At 38.7% G+C, this 20,677-nt stretch overlaps 2 protein-coding genes across 6 annotated transcripts in view; one reads left to right on the top strand and one right to left on the bottom strand.

Annotated features, from left to right (window-relative positions):
* The window catches only part of LOC139758787 (uncharacterized), a 43,495-nt gene that overhangs the window by 8,272 nt on the left and 14,546 nt on the right, over positions 1-20,677 (top strand). Inside the window, exons 3-5 of one of the 4 annotated variants that reach the window (XR_011714920.1) lie at positions 6,965-7,039; positions 11,098-11,239; positions 16,607-16,769. Coding sequence is in view for 2 of the 4 variants with exons in the window: in XM_071680590.1 (XP_071536691.1) it covers positions 18,079-19,167 (1,089 nt within the window). In the remaining 2 variants the exon portion in view is untranslated. Of the gene's footprint in view, positions 1-6,964; positions 11,240-16,606; positions 19,566-20,677 lie in introns of those variants that run through there. The other 3 variants (XM_071680590.1, XR_011714919.1, XM_071680591.1) reach the window with 3 other exon arrangements.
* LOC139758786 (metalloprotease TIKI1-like) overlaps positions 11,598-20,677 on the bottom strand; it is a 276,929-nt gene continuing 267,849 nt past the window's right edge. For both annotated transcript variants that reach the window (XM_071680588.1, XM_071680589.1), the window contains one exon: positions 11,598-16,665. In XM_071680588.1, coding sequence (XP_071536689.1) covers positions 16,647-16,665 — 19 coding nt within the window. In that variant the 3' untranslated portion in view covers positions 11,598-16,646. The remainder of the gene's footprint in view (positions 16,666-20,677) is intronic.

The following is a 20,677-nucleotide window of genomic DNA, read 5'->3' as shown; positions in this document are numbered from 1 at the left end:
AAGTGTGTGAAAGAAGAAAATTGAGAGTAAATGTGAATAAGAGCAAGGTTATTAGGTTCAGTAGGGTTGAGGGACAAGTTAACTGGAAGGTAAGTTTGAATGGAGAAAAACTGGAGGAAGTGGTGTTTTAGATATCTAGATATGGATTTAGCTGCGGATGGAACCATGGAAGTGGAAGTGAGTCACAGGGTGGGGGAGGGGGCGAAGGTTCTGGGAGTGTTGAAGAATGTGTGAAAGGCGAGAACAGTATCTCAGCAAAAAAGGGTATGTTTGAAGGAATAGTGTGGTTCCAACAATGTTATATGGTTGCGAGGCACGGGCTATAGATAGGGTTGTGTGGAGGAGGGTGGATGTGTTGGAAATGAAATATATGAGGAAAATATGCGGTGTAAGGTGGTTTGATCGAGTAAGAAATGAAAGGGTAAGAGAGATGTGTGGAAATAAAAAGTGTGTGGTTGAGAGAGCAGAAGAGGGTGTGTTGAAATGGTTTTGTCACATGGAGAGACTGAGAGGAAAGATTGACAAAGAGGATATATGTGTCAGAGATGGAGGGAATGAGAAGCGGAAGACCAAATTGGAGGTGGAAGGATGTAGTGAAAAAGATTTTGAGCGATTGGCCCCTTAACATAGAGGAGGGTGAAAGGCATGCAAGGAATAAAGTGAATTGGAACGATGTGTTATACCGGGGTCGACGTGCTGTCAGTGGATTGAACCAGGGCGTGTAAAGCATCTGGGGTAAACCATGGAAAGTTTTGTGGGGCCTCTATGGGTAATAATAATATGGGTAGTATGGACTCCTTTGGGGTAAGATTTTTTCTTTTTTCGTATATTCACAATGATACACCCTTGCCACATTGAAGTAGGCTTCAGTATGATCATTTAATAGGAGCAAGTAAGCTTCATGTTTCATGGACCTAACATGTTGTCAGAGTCCCACTTTAGGAGAATAATGGTGGAGATAAACTGTTTGCTGACAAATGTCAGAATAGCTTTTACATATATGGTTAAGAAAATTTTTTTGGCAAGCTGTTGACATTCTACATAATTTCATACCTAGAATTTGCTTCTCAAGTTTGGTTACACCTAAAGAAGCACAAAGAGCTTGTAGAGAAGTTTTTTTTTTTTTTTATTCCAAAAGAGGAACAGAGAAGGGGGCCAGGTGAGGATGCTACCTCAGAGGCCCAGTCCTCTGTTCTTGGCTCTACCTCGCTAATGCGGGAAATGGCGAATAGTATGAAAGAAAAGAAATAGAATGAGATGAACGAGAACTTGGTTGATACTGACAGCATACATATTAAAGAAGTTGTATTTCATTCAAAAATGCTCAAAAGGAAGGGGCCCCATAAGTGTTCAAACTCCCTTCCCTTACTTTGCACATAGGTAATTACGTGCATTTGTACCTCATGTGCATGTGCACACAGCTCATAATCACTGGAGTAATTTATCTGTTGATGGACATACGTGTTCTGGTTAATAGATTTTTACGATTGTAGTACCATTTGCATCCTGACACTCTCTAGAGTTGATATAGTGTGTGTGATTTGTGTGTGGTGTAGCACCACCTCCTCCATCAATTTTAAGTTCTTGTAAAGTGCAGTGGCGGCGGCGCGGGGGCAGGGGGATGAAGCTCCCCCACTTTGAAAAGCAGGGATGCTCAAGCCCCCATATTTTGTTAAGACATGTAGAGAACTGCAGTATGTTGTGAAAGCTTTTGCTCCAGTGACCCCCCCCCCCCTCACACACACACACACACACACACACACACACTTTTTTGGAAGCTGCCGCCGTCCCAGAATTGGGTTGGGCGTTGAATTGATGGGACATTGTGAGTAAAGAATAAGGATAAAACACATTTCATTAACAGATGAAAGTGTAACATCCATTTGTAACATTTGTGGCAAAATCTATGGACTTGCAAACGAACAGTGTGGGCGCTTATGTAGTCCCGATGATGTGGAAGTGGTTGAGTGTAAAAGAGGAACTGACTTGCAAGGGTCAGCAGGGGCCTGGTGCAGTTTTCTCGTAGGTTTGGTGTAAGGTTTTCATTGTTTTGTGTCAAAAAACTTCTAAGCATGCTTAGAACACTGTATTGTTGGACGCCCGTATATTTCTTGAGTGTAGGCCGACTGACATTTCCTCCAAAGTTTTGTGATTATTTCACTCATAGTGCTGCATTTGAAGTTATGCTAATTCTATTTGGATTTTAGTCTGTTAAGTATACATCTTATTCTTGTAACACTGTAAATCATACAGTTCAAGTGATATAATTTGCTTTATAACGTTTAATTGAACTATTATACATTGAAAATTGTATATGTCAACTCCCCTGTCCCTTCATTGGATTAACTAAATAATCAAGAACACGTTGAGTCTAAGCATTAACTGAAAAAAATGATTTTAATAAAAAAAAAAAGTGTTTCGTGAGGATCTTCATGTTCGTCAAACCTCCGAGTTTTATGTTAGACGGCGCGTTCACGGAACCTGAATGACAGGCGCATTTTTATCCTGGGCAGCTTCGTGGGGGAAAAAAGTTGACTCATTGGGGAAAATGCTCTGAAATCGTTAATCGATTGACATTAAAATTCATGTAACCACCAGTGACAAAAGAGCAGCTTGCTACCTTTTCCACCGCCACAGCAAGGTGTCCTGGAAAAGAATAAGTCTGGCACGACTGAAGACGTTTGACAAAATGGTCTTGTTTTAACCCATTAACCCATTAAGTATTAGAACCTTGAGCTCAACGATTGTGATTGATGGATTTCATGTGATAACCTGTTGTAAGGGATTAAGCGTAGTGTGTTATATGTATTCTTGGATCAAGCATGAAAATACGATAATGTAAGCGATAGGATTGGCAAGTCTTTTCAAGGAAAATGAAATTATTCTAAGCTTTCCTGTATATCACAGCATAGTGTGCAACCGAATGGGGATAACAGACTAAGGTCTCCATAGTTCGTATAATCAGGGACGTAGTTCACTTTACGAGGTTAATGTTAAACTTGTGGCCTGTGTTGCAGACACAAACTATTGCTGGTTGGTGGGTTATTTAATGTATAGCCACCAGTCGAAAAATCTCAACTAGGAAAACATGAATTAAGGCAAGGAAGAGAATGTATTCTTGGTCAAGACAGGTTGGGATATGGATGAAAATTCTGTTTTGCCGATGACGCTCCCGCATTTACTTCGCTCATTTATTCCATAAACTTATTCATTGCGTCCAGTTAAAAGTGAAAAAATTGCATCCAAAATCACTTTCTTCATTAAGTAAGTTCAAAGCACGGGTCCACATATCCACTTCCTTTCACTAGTCCACTTTTTTTTTTTTCATCTACAATTGAGACGACAGATAATTTTAAATAATATCAAGTTTGAAACACAAATGTTTCATTAAAGAATTAATACTCAATAAATGTCTTGGTGATATATTCCTCTGTGGTCTTTGCAACAATTTCTTCAACCTTTACCTGCTTAGTGTGTAGCGGAAATATCACTGTGTTTCCAGCCAAAGGCGAAAAGATTGCTTTATACATTTTCCAAATTCGTTTAACAAGTTCCCCTCTCCTTAAGAATAGAAAAAAAAAGTATCAATATTCTTTTCACATTAGCTATATGTTTTCGCTGCCTGTATACCCATCGTGTACTTATAATTCTACTGTATTGTCTCAGATCAGTCGTGCACTTAATTATAATTTTACTCTGTTGTCTCAGATCAGTTTGTATATTCTAATATTGTAAGTTGAGGACGGCTAAGGCTACGTGTGTTTCCTCTCTAGCTCAGTGTAACCGCGACCGTGATTTTGCCATGAGGCAGAGCTTTCAATGATCCATAAACCAAACTCTGCAGGTGCTACTGAATAGTTGGTAAGGTCACTCGCCCGGGACTGAGCGAGGCAACTTTTCTTTAACAGTGGTCCCTACCCAAGGAGGGAGTAGGGGAGAAGTGGTCAGTTTATCTGACTCTGATATGCATTCTACGTGAAATACACAGGTGATTTATTAATTAGCATGGCAGCTATGGGTAGGGAAAACTTACCAGCCATCACCTTAGCTTTGTGTAATTATTGCCAGAAATGTCGTCGTTCTTAAAGCCATCCATACCCGGTGGTATGGCATAGGTTTGAGCATAGTGCTTCACTAGTAGTATGCTCTGTAAAGAATCTATAATCAAATACTGTAGTATTTTTGCATGTCAGAGAATATTGTATTTGAGATGCTTTTATAGTTTTTTGATATAATTATTTGAAGAACGGTGGACTTTATGGATACGATAGAATTTAATCTCAAGTACATGATTTATGGTTTATCTGTAATAAAAAAAAATAGTGAATTATCTCACGAGTACATGATTTTTGGATTTTTTTTTCACTGAAATTTACTGGAAAGTTGGACGTGATGAAAAAATTCGATCTTTTGGGAATCATGGGGCGCCATGGATTTAGCTTAGGATGACCATAAAGTTGCCCAGCTCCACAAACGTTCAGAACCACTGGCCAAGACTACCCCTGTATCAAGGTTAAATGACTCAACGGGGTTCACACGCTGGTCGATCAAATTTCAGCTCTGTCGCTGTGTCTCTGCCTAACCATGCCTACTTAGTAGCCACGGCCGGCAGCAGTACCCAGCTAACAAATTTCTTTGAATGGTACTCAAGACATTTGTTACTGACAGGTTGACTGTTTATGAAATGTTCATCTCGGTACAATTATGTACTGTGGAGCCGAAGCCAGGTCTTATAATGTAAAGGTACTACTGGCCTTAACCCCTTGAATATGATGGTATAATCCTTGAGTGCGCCGCCGATGACACTAAAACTATCCTTTATGAGTTCTTAATAGTCGTATACGTGGAAGCTTGAGTGAGGTTTTCGTTAACATTCATCCATTAATACTCTGAACTGAAATAATTAATTGCCAAGATCCTTGTCGAGATCTGATTCATATATCATTATTAGTTTCGAGGATAAGGGGGAAGTAAGCATCTTCGAGTTTTTGTCCTCTTTTCTTGCTCTAAACACCCTGATATTAGAATATGACGTTTGTCTCAAGTCAAATTTTCACACATTATTAGTCAGGAGATTCAGATCAAATTATCATGTGTTCCCTCATAGCTTCCTGGAGCATGTTAAGGATGATACTTTAGCACTTACTAAAGCTGTTGAAAACAACATCGGATCATTAATGAAAGGGCTCAAAACTGTAATTAGGAAGGAACTAACAGATCTCTTGGATGCATATAGGCTTTTGTTGAAACATTTTCTTTCCGAATGAAATATGAAAAGTTAAACATGTAGTACATGGAGAATATAATGAGGTCAGCAGACTAAAAGATATCTGCAAAATTCTGTGTAGGCTATAGGTACTACTGGAGCTGTGGTTTTTGGTGATATTATATATATGAACTTAATAAGCCTTTGGTAATATTAAGTATGTGAACTGTCTAAAGAGATTTGAGGACGAACGAGATCACCATCATAAATTGAAAAAATAGTCACTTAGGGAGAGGTAGCTAAAAAAAATCCAGTAAAAAAATGGCACCTTACTGTTAATATGTGAAATTTTAAGATCACTTTTTGCATCTGTTCGTTAAACTTAATAATATGACTGTAATCTTGTGTAATGAACTAACTTTGTAACAGTTTATGGAATAAGTGTCTACCCACTTTTAGGTATGACAAAGACCGTTTGATCGCTGCAATCCTTTATGAAGTACTGGGTACCTTTCGGGTATTGCCTTGTGTCTGTCCTCACTCATGGCCAGAAATCTGGGCATTTATTTGTACTATACAAACTGGGTTTGTATTTCCCACCTAGCCTTTTCAGCTTCTTACACGTTCATGCTTTTATCGTTTAACTGGATGGGTTATTGGCCTATTATCTGGGAGGGCAAATCTGGGTATGGTTGAAGATGTATTCGTCCCAGCCATATTTAATGTATATGAGGCTTGGGTTAATTATAGGTAAGGGTATGCGGAGGAGGGTGGATGTGTTGAAAATGAAGTGTTTGAAGACCATATGTGGTGTGAGGTGGTTTGATCGAGTAGGCAATGAAAGGGTAAGAGAGATGTGTGGTAATAAAAAGAGTGTGGTGGAGAGAGCTGAAGATGTGCTGAAATGGTTTAGACATGGAGAAGTGAGGAAAGGTTGACAAGGAGGATACATATATGATAATTGGAGGGAACAAGGAGAGCGGGTAGACCAAAATGGAGATGGAAGGATGGAGAGAAAGAGATTTTGAGCGATCGAGGCCTGAATGTGCAGGAGGGTGAAAGGCATGCAAAGGTTAGAGTTGGAATAATGTGGTATACTAGGTTCAATGTGCTGTCAGTGGACTGAACCAGGGCATGTCAAGTGCCTTGGGTAAACCTTGGAAAGTTCTGAGAGGCCTGGTTGTGGATAGGGAGCTTTTTAGTGCATTGTACTATATGACAGCTAGAGAATGTGAGTGGATGTAGCCTTTTCTTGTTTGTCCCTGACTTTACCTTGTTTATGCTGGAAATTGCAATCAAGTATAAAAAAAAATCTTATTGCGATGATTAAAACTGTACAAGGTACATCTTAAATTTTTTGGCAACACTGATTCATTAACATAGGTTCATTAACATAGGTAATGTCGAAATTCAGTATCGTACAAAATTTTCTTGTTAACTCTAAAATGCCAAAATTATAATATAGTATGAATTTCATATTCCTTTCATGATAGTGTAAATTTAAATTCATTGCATGTAATAGAATACATTTCTATATTTCCTGCCTCATTAAGATGTAGCCCAGTATCAAGATGGTGCCGAGGTCACAGGAACTCTAGGAACATTCTTATAACACAGTTTGAGAAATGGTTGAAAGGTGAATGTTGTATATCCAGGTATCACAATATTTGTAGATGGTTTTATCATTTATAGTTAATTCATGACTCAGATCCATGTAATATCGCTGTCAGTATCTAATTTCATATTAATTTCTTTTAGGTGATGCACACATGAGGACAGTACCGAAGGATGAAGAAAGTGAAGACCATCTTTTACATCAGAATGCCATTTCAAGTGTGGGATGATTTAACCTTTGTAGTATTATTTTAATAATATGGTTATCATGATATGAATACTGATTAATATAGGCAGTAGGAAGTAGTTGGGTGGCAGCCAGCAACCAGGGAGGTATATTACCAGTACTGCCTGTCTGGGTATTGGGAGGGTTTGTGACATCTGCTTAGTGAGCCAGCACTTTAGTGGTTGTCAAGTTACACTCCTATGGCCTAGGTAGCTGTCTTTTCTTTATCTCTCACTTACATGTGGACTTCTGGCATCCTGTCCACAAACACAATCCCTCCTTGTTATATGTAGCACTTGACAACATTTAACTTGTGCAGCTCATTCTTTATGACTAGATTTTCCTTCAGTGAGCACTTTGTGCTAGCCCTGCCTTTTTGCCAAAATGGTAGTAGTTAGTAGTAGGTAGGAACATTTAGGCAGGAGCATCAGGTAGAAGTCGTAGGTGGGAGCATTTGATAGAGGTAATCCTTAGAAACATTAGGCAAGAGCCTTTGCAAGCACTGTGCTAGACTTGCCCTCTGCCAGTGGCCTGTTAATAGTGAGGCACTAAAGGCTAAGAAGCGGCATTGGAGTTTTTTTTTTTAGTTATGGAGACTCTGTTGCTGTGGCCACCCCTTTGAGGGAGTTCCAGTTGGAACAGGCATCAGAGATATAAATAGATAGATTAATATAGGATAAAAAATTGTAAAAAATGTAGTTCTGAAATGCTGGAATTACTTTTCTGAAACTTTGAACAATGTACCATTGGTGGTATTATCAGCATTTTCAGGTATACATTCATGCGAATCATTGTTTTCAGTAATGAACTTTGTCAAGTCAAATTATAGGAGTAGTCTTAATGAAGTTAGTGTTGCATGCATAGCTCTCAGATCAACCAAATACAAAGCTGATATAAATAATGTCACCTTTGGTGTAACAGGTACAGTTTCATTGATAGCAAAATATACTTTGTCTTTTATTAAATTTCTGATCTGTACAATATGAACGAAGGCTTATCACTTACTTTATTACTATCAGTCGTACTTCTTATGTTTCTTATAATGTACTATTTATAAATATTGTCAGTTTTCTTTTAATTATTATAAAACAATATTGGTATGTTATTAAATATTTGAACACATGTCTATCTATATCACTGATGCCCATTCCCTTTAGGAACTCCCTCAAGGGATGGCCATGGCAAAAGAGTTTCCATAACTGTTGAACCTGAGTGCTGCTTCTCAGCTTTTAGTGCCAAACTTAACAGGCCACTGGCAGAGGGAATCTCTCGCACAGTGTTTTCAGTGGCTTCTGCCATGGCCACCTCCTAGAGGGAGTTCCCAAAGGGAATGGACATCAGAGATATGGATAGATAGATAGATGTTCAAATATTTAATAACATATGCATATAGTTTAAAATAGTTTATAGAAAATTAAGAATAATTATAAATAGTACATTATAAGCAACTTAAGAAGTGTGACAGTGACAGTAATAAAGTAATCAACTGTATTTCTAAAATGCTTGTATGTGTTTCAATCTCCTTCTGTTATAATTTTGCAGTACAACAAAATTAATACAATTGAAACTACAAATACAAAGAAAATAAAGGAAATCATTCTGATTTCTTACAAACATATCAAGGGGTACATTACCACTTTCAGTCATTCTGTATTAGGTTGAAATATTCTCCCAGCCGGCCCAAATCTCTGGGGGAGGTTGCAGGGTTAGTGCTTCCTTTTCTCTTTTCTGTCCAAACCCTTGTCTTTTCAGTCATGAGAAGCTTTTTTGAGCTTCAGGACAGCTTTAATTTTTATATCTCTGATGACCATTCCCTTTGGGAACTTGCATCAAGTGGTTGGCCACAGCGTGCATGCTTCCCTTGCATACACCATTCCACACATTCTTCTGCCGTTTTTCTCTTGTACTCTGTTTCTTGTTGCTAGCCACTATACTTCACCACCACACTCCCTCTCCCTAGTTTTCTTTCATCTCTTATCACGTCATCCATACATATGTTAAAAAGCCATGGTGACATCACACAGCCCTGCTTCATACCCATATGAAACTTCATTCAACGCACCATCCACTCGTACACATGCATTTGCTCCTCTACGGAAGGCTCTCACTATCCAGCTGTTGTACCCCTCCTCCATATATCCTTCACATGTCCTGTAAAGCATGCTACTTGACTTTGTCATATGCTTTCACCAGATACATAAAAGCTGCTTACATAGTCTTGCCTTTTGCAGAAATCTGACCCACACATCCCCTGCCTTTCTTAAAACTCCCTCCTTGCTTATTCTGTATTCAGTCACTTCCATCACTCTATCAGTCAACATTCTTGCATACACTTTTCTTGGTATACTTAACAGACTGATTCCCATGTATTCCTACATACATCCTTGGCACCTTTTCCTTTGAATAATGGGACATTAATAGCTTTCAACCAAATCCTAAGGCACATTCTTTTGCTTCCATGCTTAATTACATATACTTTGTCTTCCACCCCTCAACATTTCTGCTGTAATCCCATCCATTCCAGGTGCCTTTCCTACTTTCAACTTATTTCCATTTTTACCTCCCTTCCTATAGGCCCTTGCACTGGTATCCTTTTCCTTCCTTCATACTCATGCATGTAACAACTACTGCCTCACCTCCCACATTCATTATTTCTTAAATACTCATTCCATCTTCCTTTCACTCCTTTTGATTCAGCAAGTCCCCTTTCTTACCTATCACTTTTGCTTTTCTACTCTTACATTCACCTTTTTATTTTTTCAACTCCTTCTGGTAGTTTCTTTGAAAAATTTCACTCTAACTTTCATCCAAAATTTTCATCTCTTCCTTTGCCTTTTTCTATTGGCTTCTTAACATTCCATTTACACATTTTATATTCTTCCCTCCTCTGCTGAATTTTTTGTGGTACATTCAAGCAATACACCATATGCCTTCTACTTTTTTCTTGCAACAGTCCATATCTAAATATTTTAAGCACCCCATTCACACACTACTGCACTTTCATCTAAACTGTGTCATCCTTTCATATTCCTTGCATTCCTTTTGATTCTTCTTGCTTGCCAACACTTTACATTGCCATCCTTCCTTATGCCAAATCTCTTCCTTCTAACCTTCACAAGACCCGTAAAAATGGTCACAATCTTCACAGAAACACCCCCACAACATTCAGCATTCCTGACCTTGACATTTTCATGGGCCACCCAGGGTTGGGCACATAGGTTTGAATCCAACACGCACACACATGCACGTGTGTGTGTATATGAGTGGATGGGCCATTCTTCATCTACCTCGCTGATGTGGGGAACAACGATTAAGTATAAGAAAATGAAATATATATATATGTATATATATTTTTCTTTTATACTATTCGCCATTTCCCGCATTAGCGAGGTAGCATTAAGACAGAGGACTGGGCCTTTGAGGGAATATCCTCACCTGGCCCCCTTCTCTGTTCCTTCTTTTGGAAAAAGAAAAAAAAAACGGGAGGATTTCCAGCCCCCCGCTCCCTTCCCTTTCAATCGCCTTCTACGACATGCAGGGAATACATGGGAAGTATTCTTTCTCCCCTATCCCCAGGGATATTTATATATATATATAATCCCTGAGGATGGGGGAGAAAGAATACTTCCCTCACATCCGTGTCATAGAGGGTGACTGAAAGGGGAGGAAGTGGGGGACTAGAAATCCCCCCTCCAGTTTTTTAATTTTCCAAAAGAAGGAAGAGAAGGGGGCCAAGTGAGGATTTTCCCTCTTGGGCTCAGCCCAAGAGGGAAAATCCTCACTTGGCCCCATTTGTGCTCTTTGATGCCATTCTAATTAAGAAGATCCTGCAATATGAGGGGACAAAATTGGGCTTGCAACTCATAGCAAGCATGGTGTAATGGTTTTCATGCTAAAGCAAGCTGATGCCTTAAAGTAATGCATGTTGAGCAACCACTTTTAAAGAATAATGGTTTGAATCTACAAGCCATAGGTTTAAAAGTAAACTTTGTAATAACCAAAATTTTGTAAAACTGTACAGTTCTCATTTATAAGGCATCTTATTTTTCAGTTTACTGTACAGAGCAGCTATATTCCTCAGTTCCTGCTAAAAACAAAGGGGACCATGGGAGATGAAGCATCATATATAAATGCTATGATGGAAAGTAAAGAATCCCATGGATGACTGCTACTGACACAGGTTGTTCCCCAAGGTAAGCTGCCAATTGTTTGGTGCAGCAGTATGACCCAGGGAGCTAATAAATGATTTTGTAACTTGGAGCATTCCTATGATGTTCCCATTCAAATGTGTTCAATAACTGATGTTAAAATTTAGGGTAAAACTTGTTACCCTTTGTGGTTAGACCCTGGGTATGATAACCTGGCCTTTAATTCAGGTAATTCATGTCATTGCAATGAAAGGTCAGTCAATCATGTGTTTGGTTAAACATGCACTGCTAAATTTCATGAACAGGACAGAAAAGTAGCACATTCAACAGCCCATATTCATTTAATATATAGGTCACAGGTACATAAGCACCATAACCAGCATTAAGGAAAAGGAAATCAACAAGATTTTATGGTTTTACTATGAATGATTAATTACATTAACTAATAAAGAATTACACATTAAACAATAATCTTTACAACAAATTTACTCGTATAAAATATGTTACAATGTCCTCTTCATGTACTGTGGTTGAATATTATATAACAAGAATTCCAGGGTTTTGTTTTCATATATCCATAACAAAGCCTCACTTTTTAGATGGAATCCTCTCTCAATCCAACAAGTTGGATATCCCTGAACTGCAGTAATATATTTAGAATGACTAATTATTCTAAGATTAATAAAATTAACAATTGTTCACAACATAGCTTCTAAAAGGCACAACAAATGCTGTAGCCTAAAATTATCATAATGGATCAGAAACCCAATCCTAAACCTCACTGCAAACATATAAATATTTCATGAAAAGGGAAAGGCAGGTAGACTACAATGAATCGTCCAAATTTTTTCCAAAAATCCCCCTCCCACTACCATTTCATTCAAAGTAGCTCCTTTCCTTCCTCATTCATAAAACTGGTTTCTGCAAACATAAATACCTTGAGAACTGATAGGACATTTAGTACATTCACATCGAATAAGAACAACCCATTTCACATGTACAGCTGAGAAACAAATTACCTGCAGCATACATCTTCCATGGTACCCTTGAGTAATCTCCATCATCAAATACATGAGGTTCTCAACTAGGTTTCCATTCTACATTACACTTGGATTTTAAGGGATGTATATATATATAATTCAAGCTATTCGCCATTTCCCGCGTCAGCGAGGTAGCGTTAAGAACAGATGACTTGGCCTTTGAAGGAATATCCTCACCTGGCCCCCTTCTCTGTTCCCCCAACCCCCCTCCCCTTTTAGTCGCCTTCTACGACACGCAGGGCATACGTGGGAAGTATTCTTTCTCCCCTATCCCCAGGGATATATATATATTTTGCTTAATTTTGCCTTTCCTGGGAAAATAACATTCCTTTTAGGTCTTATGTAGATTTTGAGATAATATTTAGCTCACAAAAAGGACATAATAACATGCCATGAAAAATCCATGCATGAACAAATAATAAAGTCACATGAAGTTTGTTGTGTGTATGTGTGTTATATGTGTGTGGCCCCGACAATCCTGAGGTATATAGTATGGGCCTACAGTCAACGCCCCAATGTGGGGCACTCACCACCCACGCACACGCTCACTTTCCATTCAATATCTACATCAACTTTTATGTCAAACACCCACAAATTCATTAAATATACTATATACATCTTCAAAATTCATTGACTTTGCAGGTGTTTTATGGCAATTCAAAATATGCCAATAATATCTTTCAAGAGCCCACTGATTATAAAAACAAAGCACAAGGTACTTACTGATACATCAAATTCCCTTCAGTAACAAAAGACCATGAAATATTATTCATGCATAGCTAGCTTCTGATCATAGGGTTGAAGTCAGGAAGTGGAGCGTGCGCAACAATGGACAATTGAAAGTACAATGTCACAACATGTAACAACTGGGTTGCATCACCACATACCATTATTGTCATGGACGCCAATAGGGTGAATTTACTGACATTCAAAAATCAGTCATTGTACATTAGAAACAATGACAGTTACAGAAAACAGTTAGAAAAAAAAGAACTATCCTAATAGTTCTTGGGCAAATAATTATCTACATATTCTATAGATTTTCTGCGATGCCTGCATTAATGTGAATGGCTCAATGTATACCTTTGGATATTATTAATATCCACAAAGACGATATTAAATAAAAGGAGTATCCTAAGTACACACACCTGAAGGCAAGACTTTCAGCTGATGTCTGCATATAGTTCTTGGGTCCTTCTATACGGATTTGTGAGGCAGACATCAGCTGAAAGTCTTGCCTTCAGGTGTGTGTACTTAGGATACTCCTTTTATTTTACATAGTCGTTGTGGATATTAATAATATCCAAAGGTATACATTGAGCCATTCACATTAATGCAAGCATTGCAGAAAATCTATAGAATATGTTGAAAATTATTTGCCCAATTGGGTGAATTTACTGACATTCAAAAATCAGTCATTGTACATTAGAAACAATGACAGTTACAGAAAACAGAAAAAAATAACTATCCTAATAGTTCTTGGGCAAATAATTATCTACATATTCTATAGATTTTCTGCAATGCCTGCATTAGTGTGAATGGCTCAATATATACCTCTGGGTATTATTAATATCCACAAAGACTATAACCCCCCCTCCCCCCCATGAATTTTGAGTTACTTTTTTACCATCAAAAGAGATTAAGAGATATACAATGATAAAGTAACAGTAATAATATATACAATGATAATATGCTTTGTTACAATGGTATCATGACGGAGTTACTATTTTTAGCCTTGATTATCTAACTCGTAATCGATTCTTATGTATTTTTTTCCACATCACATCCTATTCATGAAGTATGGCACAGATATGACTAACCTTCAATTGACATTTGCCTTAATTACATACATCTTATCCATTTTGTAGAGGTTCTATTAAGTAACAATGCAATGCCAACAGAGATTTATGAAATAACAGTTATTTGTTTACTTAGAATAAATTTCCATTATAAATGGAATAGTTAACCTTACATACTATACATTAAGATATCTACATTTTTCTATTTTTCTACATACCTGGAGAAACTTTCATACATTATGTGATGAACTACATTGATTAGGTTATATGGTGGGATGCATTTTAACACCATCTAAATCATTACAAATCTCTTAAAATGTAATTCCTGCTCAGGATCCAACTTCATTTTGTGAAATGTTTTCTGGGGAATATAACTTTTAACATTTTCAAGTTGGGTGACTGGGATACTATAAATACAACCATAATTTTCCTTCTTCCCTGCATGTAATAAGATGAACATTTATACTCATGAAATGGTATAACATTACCATCTTTTGTGTTTACACAATATTAATTAATTATACCCTTCATATACCTTAAATGTCTTGGGCAATTTCCTACAGCATACATCTTGTTATGTTCTCATGTAATAAGTCATTGGAAGTGGTGGAAAAGGCATAAAGTGAACGACAAGATTTGCTGGAGTTTTTTTCTCCAATAAAGATACAGATGATACACTGTTCCAATTGGTTTCATCTGCGGTTAAAACCTGCATAAAAAAAGCAATTAGTCAACAATTTTCATGCAATCAGTATCATTTATATTACGGGACAGAGCCTTCAATTACGTATTTAAAGATGAACTTACAAAATAAAAATTACCTAACCTGATTTAATAATAAAATAGCTTATATGGGACAAGTAAAGTTTTACCAAGATGGCTTAGGAAGGCAGCTTCCCCAGAAAAAACTGCTAACCAAAGAAAAATGTCATACAAGTTTTTAAAAATAACCACATAACTAAATTAAGCCATCCCATTTTTTTGTTGTTAAATTGGCAGCAATTTTGATGATTTATATTTATGTCACCAACCCAACCCAATTTAACTTGAAAAATTCCTAAAGTAAATATTTAAGAAGGTCCCTTCCATACCATTTGGTGACCATGTTCAAATGGCTTCATTTTAATTATACATTCAGAATGTATCATCTACATTCACTGCTGATTCACAGGGACAGTGGAGACCCTTCTAGCCTGGCTCAGAGTTGGGTTTTTGAGGGAACTTACGTGCAACATATAGGACAGTCAAAAGATGTACGAGTAAGGTGAACAGCCTTGTTTGAATACACAAAATTTTGAAGAAAAAATATATCCCCATATGACATTTCATTGTAATGCCTGTACATATTTGTCTTATTATATGCATCACACACTTTTCTTCATTTAAGCTACCTACAAATCTGCAGCTGACCCTGTAGATTTTTTTTTCAAATAGTTCTCCATCAAAAGTTTCCAAAGATAACTAATGAAGTACATTACTAGATGCATACGTTTTTGTTGGCAGCACTGGACCAAAATGCTGAGTACAAAACTGCTTTAAGATTCATTTATATAGGACGGATGAGAAAAATACTTTGTTCATTTCCCCTGAAAGCTCAACCTGCATTGCGATAAAGGCATAACTACAATCCCTAATTGGACAAATTTCATTTAAGGGTATGATTATGTTCGTCACTTTAGGTTAGTTACATCCCTAATGACATGTATATACACTCTTAATCCAATTACATATATATATATATACAAGTAATAAATTAATGCATAACACATGCAAATACACCCTTCTAACCTCGCCTCGGCATATTATATAGGCCCATCAAAACAGCTTCACGGTATGATTGCTATCCTGTGAAGCAGGTGCTGCTGGCATGATAAAACTTAGGCAATATCTTGGAAACGTGTTTCCTGAATCACTTTACAAAAAACTATAGTTTTCAGATTCTGACACTTTCATATGTCCCAGTTGTTCCCTAATTTAAATTCTTTCAAAATTAAGGTCATACAGACTACATGCAGCAATTTTACAAATTCTGAATAGCCCAAATTGTCAGGGGAACACTCAGTCTTTCAATTAAGGAAAATAGTGACCAAGAACGTTGGTGTCTAAGTATAAATTATGCTGAAACTATCATGTTCCCTTAATAATGAGTACTTTCGCTTTATGTTCCTGTCAGGGGATGATATAAGGCTGGCTCTTCCTATACGCCTAGAGCTTAGGGCCCCGACCGCTGAAGGGGCCCCCTAGTCCCTTCAGAAAGCAAGAAGTGCTGTCTCAGACATCTTAAATATGCTAATTTTACCAAAGTCATGTCCACGAACCCCCCCCCCCCTCTCTCTCTCTCTCTCTCTCTCTCGCACAGCTCGTGCTTCAGTTGGGCATTTAATGGGTGGAGGGGCCCCCCAAAATGCTACAGCATGCCCTACATGTGCCGTATCAATCAGGGCACTATGAAGGCTCCTGCCTGTGAGCGCCATGCATCTTGCTGACATCTTGTTGACGGAGACTTGTGCTGATGTATGACCTGCTTACATAAACATCCTGCTCAAAGCTGACCTGTTACTTGTGTCTTCTAGGGACTTGTGACAACGAAGGACGAAAATTATCTTCTTTGCATCACCTTGCTGAACGGACACTGAGGAGAGAAGCGGTATTAGTATTGCACCGACGACCAAATTCTGCTTTTGGATCACAGGAAGTCACCCCTTTCCCCAGCAGCATGGGAGTGGGTTAATCCAGGTAAGGCGAATCTTCAACCGAGTACTCTTATCTTACCCTAATCAAACCTACCCTCGTTTAGCCTTCCCTAACCTACCTCAACCTAAACTTGTCTTAGTAATAAAGTAAAACTAGTGTGAATAGGCAGTTAATCAACTAGACTAACTTGCGGTGGCGCTTCTTCAGGGGAGTAAACTGGACTGGGTAAATCTTAATCTTCAGGTGAGCAAATTGGGGTGGCGATTTTTCAGTTGATCCCTGTAATTGACTCGCGGCATAATTAAATAAACATTTTCTTTAGATCTCCGTCATTAAACTAAAATTAATTCAAATACAAAAGTAATTAATGTAAGTACAACTAACGATGCCATATCATAATATAAATATGAATTTACAAAAACCTAATATCTACCCAGAAAAAGAGCTATACCTCACCACTGCCAAGCGTTAACCTTATAAAATGTTTAAAACCATCTACGTATTAATTCCTCCTACGTCCGCCGCTCAAGCTTTGGGGTAAAGTTGCCGGCTTGTAATATAATAATTCTACAGAAAGTAAGCGGGAAGGAAATATAAAAAAACTTCAGTTTGAATCTTAAAACTAGTTTGAAATATAATTTTCCCTCCCGTAATGAAATCCGTAACCTTCCTCCAGTCTCAAAATCATTATAAAAGGTGAATGGCAACGTGCATCTCCTCGTGAGCCCGCCATGACAACGGTGTATCAGTTCTGGCGGGAGAGAGGAAGCAAATGGGTGCCTAGTCTCGCAGCAGGCTTAACAATCGCATGTGATGTTCCGTCACAGTTAACGGTGATGCAAATTCATATCAAAGTTACAAAGTGGAGATGCCGTTCTATGAAGCAAGTAGACTAAGGGCGAGTGTTATTCCATCAGCTGAGAGCGGGACTCTTGTATTGGATATTGGATATCGGATGAAAAGTGGTGTGTGTGCCTTGACAAATGAGTGTTGCACTTTGTGCCATGAATGAATCGGGTGCTACACTACAGACACCAAATGAAGGAAGTGAAAAGTCCATAGACTTATGCTCTAAAGTGCTGTGGAGCTCGAATGAACATCAGCCCTAATGAATGAGAGGTGAGGGTTATGCTGTTGGTGGACGCGGTGCGCGGGACGGCAGGTTCCTCCCTCACCCCCTAGGCCCGACACCAGTAATAAAGCCGCATTTCCCCGGCTTAAAACTCTGGACATGTAATTATTCCTGATTCGTGTGTGAAGTTGATAAACGTGGAGTTGTTCTATGAAGATGGACAAGACTGCCACTGGGATAATCTTATCCTACTGCTGAATAGTACTGGCGTTGTGAACAATGGAGGATTGTGTAAAAAGGAGGAGGATTAGTGAGTCTTTCAGTGTGGAATCTATGAGTCTGAGTAGCGGTGGAGACTCCTCGGAAGTGTTAGACATTGTTACAAACACAAGCTTCCTTCAAAAGCCCCCAAAGGGTCTAGAAAGAGTACTTGAACCAAATGAACGTACACAATGTAACTCCAATCATGTTTGTAAGGATAAGCAAATAAACTGTTCTCCAACAATGAAGGATTTTGAATCAAGAATAGTGTGTTGTCCATCTCCAGACGATCGGGAAACAGTGGAAGAGAGCACCCAATACTCAAATAAAACAAAAGTGACCATGATTGGGAACCCCCTGGCGGTGGCGAGACTCACGCAAGAGCTTTTCCCATCAGTTGACCCTAAAAAGTTTCCTCCTTGGATGACGATAGTTTGTCCACTGCTTGCGCGATTTGTGAGCGAGACCCCGCCAGAGATTTTTGGTAAAGTGACGGCACGTTTGAAGCGGCACCTCCGTATAAGGGCAGATGGTAAATTATACTGCTCTTTAGTTGCAGCAGCCATTCTAAGACTTCATCCAGATGTGAGGGAACGTCGCTACGCTACTGAAAATGTTTCCATGCCCACTATGCTACCGACACTACTAAGAGAGAGACTTTCATGTGGATTGTTCGTCCCTATGGAACATGTCCTGTATGGCGAAGCCCTTCAGCAAGGGTCTGCATGTCATGTGAATTCCCTTGGCCTAGAAGTCGGCCCCGAGCCATACCCAGTGAGTCTCAAGGAATCGCCACCAAGGGATTTCGTGAAGCTTATCAAGCGTTCGGACGTGTTGAGAGGGATGACCACGCATGCCCTCGCTCTGGGCTTCCGCTTCCCCTACCTGGCTGCCAACATGCACGGCCTATCGCACCACATGTGGACCTTCATGTTCGCTGATAAAATGCCCCCTGCTGCAGGAATAGAGCTGTATGATGCCTTCTTTCGTGAATTCGAAAAACAGCTTAGGATAGTAACAGTGATGCCCATGGACAGTTTTCCTTCGTGGTTGGTGGAAAGTGTGTCAGCAAGATACGCAGATAAGATACCGCATCCATCACTTTAATTTTGATGTTCTCGCAAAAGGAATTTACGTTTATTACAATGCCTATTACTATTAATGTCGCAGTTATTTGTGAATACTTAGTACAAGGTTTATTTTTTTAGTTTTTCTCAACCCAATGCTCAGTACAAATACTTTTTTTCACATTTAAGTTACTTTTTGTCATTGATTGTATCATATTTCACTTTCTGAATGCCCAGTCACGTATTTTTGTAGCCTGTTCAGAAAGTGAACACTCAGTACGATATGTTTAGATTTAACTGAGAATACCTAGTACAAGTATTTTTATATTTTCTTCACTAAATTGTGAGTGCTCAGTCCAAGGCATACTGCTTTACATAATTTGTGAAAAAAAAAACGAGTTTTACCTGATTTGGTCACAATAAATGTAAACAAAGTCAGTCGTGTTTCTTTAAAAAAATCTAAGCCTAGCGAGCTTCGTAATGCCGGAATTATGAGAAGAGCACACCTTTTTTTTGGGGGGGGGGGGAGGTTAATGCTTTGTCTACGTAGTAACACGAATCTAAATAGTACCGGAAAATGTCTAACAATCTACTAGAATTACACCCTGTAGTGCTGACAGACGTAAAGTACGACGCAGGGACTTTTCCACAAGAAACAAGACAAGAACGAACGCACTCGTCACTACTAAGACTGGTCCCACTAATCATTGTAGTTTGTAAGGCTTTTTGAAAGCATGATCAGAAAGTAAGCGGATGGCCTTCTGCACAGGAAACATTATCCAAGAAAGGGATATCACGGTTTTGGGGAGTTTCGTACCAAACCCAGATTTCTATGGAAGCGAACTTTTTGACAAAAGAGAAGGCTAGGTGAACCGTTTGTATCTGGCTTGCCAGGAAGCTTACGACACTACCGCAGTTTACATATTAAGCTGGATCACAATGAAAATTTGTGCAGAAGGCTTTCACGAAATGGGTTAAGGTCATATGCGGAGTGCAGCAGCATTCTATTCTGGAACCAATACTCCTCTTTATTTATGTAAATGACTTCCCAGACGGTATGGACTCCCACCTGAATATGTTTGCAGATGATGCTAATGCCAAAGAAAAGTGAGAAGCGTGGAGCATTGTATCAACTTAGAATGGGACCGTGACAAACATCAAAGCTCGCCAGATACATAGTTGATGAAGCTCAAGTCGAGTGAATGTGATAAGGATGGACCTCAGCAGGGAATCTGTTTTAGAGAGACTTGAGAGTGGACACAGATGCCAGAATCCTACCTTAAAGCGGGGGTTTAGGAGACCAATTATGTTAGCAAGTATCAGAACTGTATCAGCAAGCTGTTCTGATCATATAAACTGCCAAAACTAGAATATGGTCACCGTAACTAAAGACACTAAGAGAGATGGTTCAGAAGAGAGCAGTCATTCATGGTACCAAAATTATCAGCTGGGTTACAGGGAATGGCCAGAGGTTCCACGATTACCCATCTTGGAAGAAAGAAGAGTAAGGCATGACCTGATAGCAACCTTTTGAATTTTTAAAACATCGA

The sequence above is a fragment of the Panulirus ornatus genome, chromosome 31 (assembly GCF_036320965.1).
Source record: "Panulirus ornatus isolate Po-2019 chromosome 31, ASM3632096v1, whole genome shotgun sequence".
NCBI classification, from domain to species: domain Eukaryota; kingdom Metazoa; phylum Arthropoda; class Malacostraca; order Decapoda; family Palinuridae; genus Panulirus; species Panulirus ornatus.
Note: the sequence above shows the minus strand (reverse complement) of the source record. Positions and strands in the feature narration are given on the sequence as shown.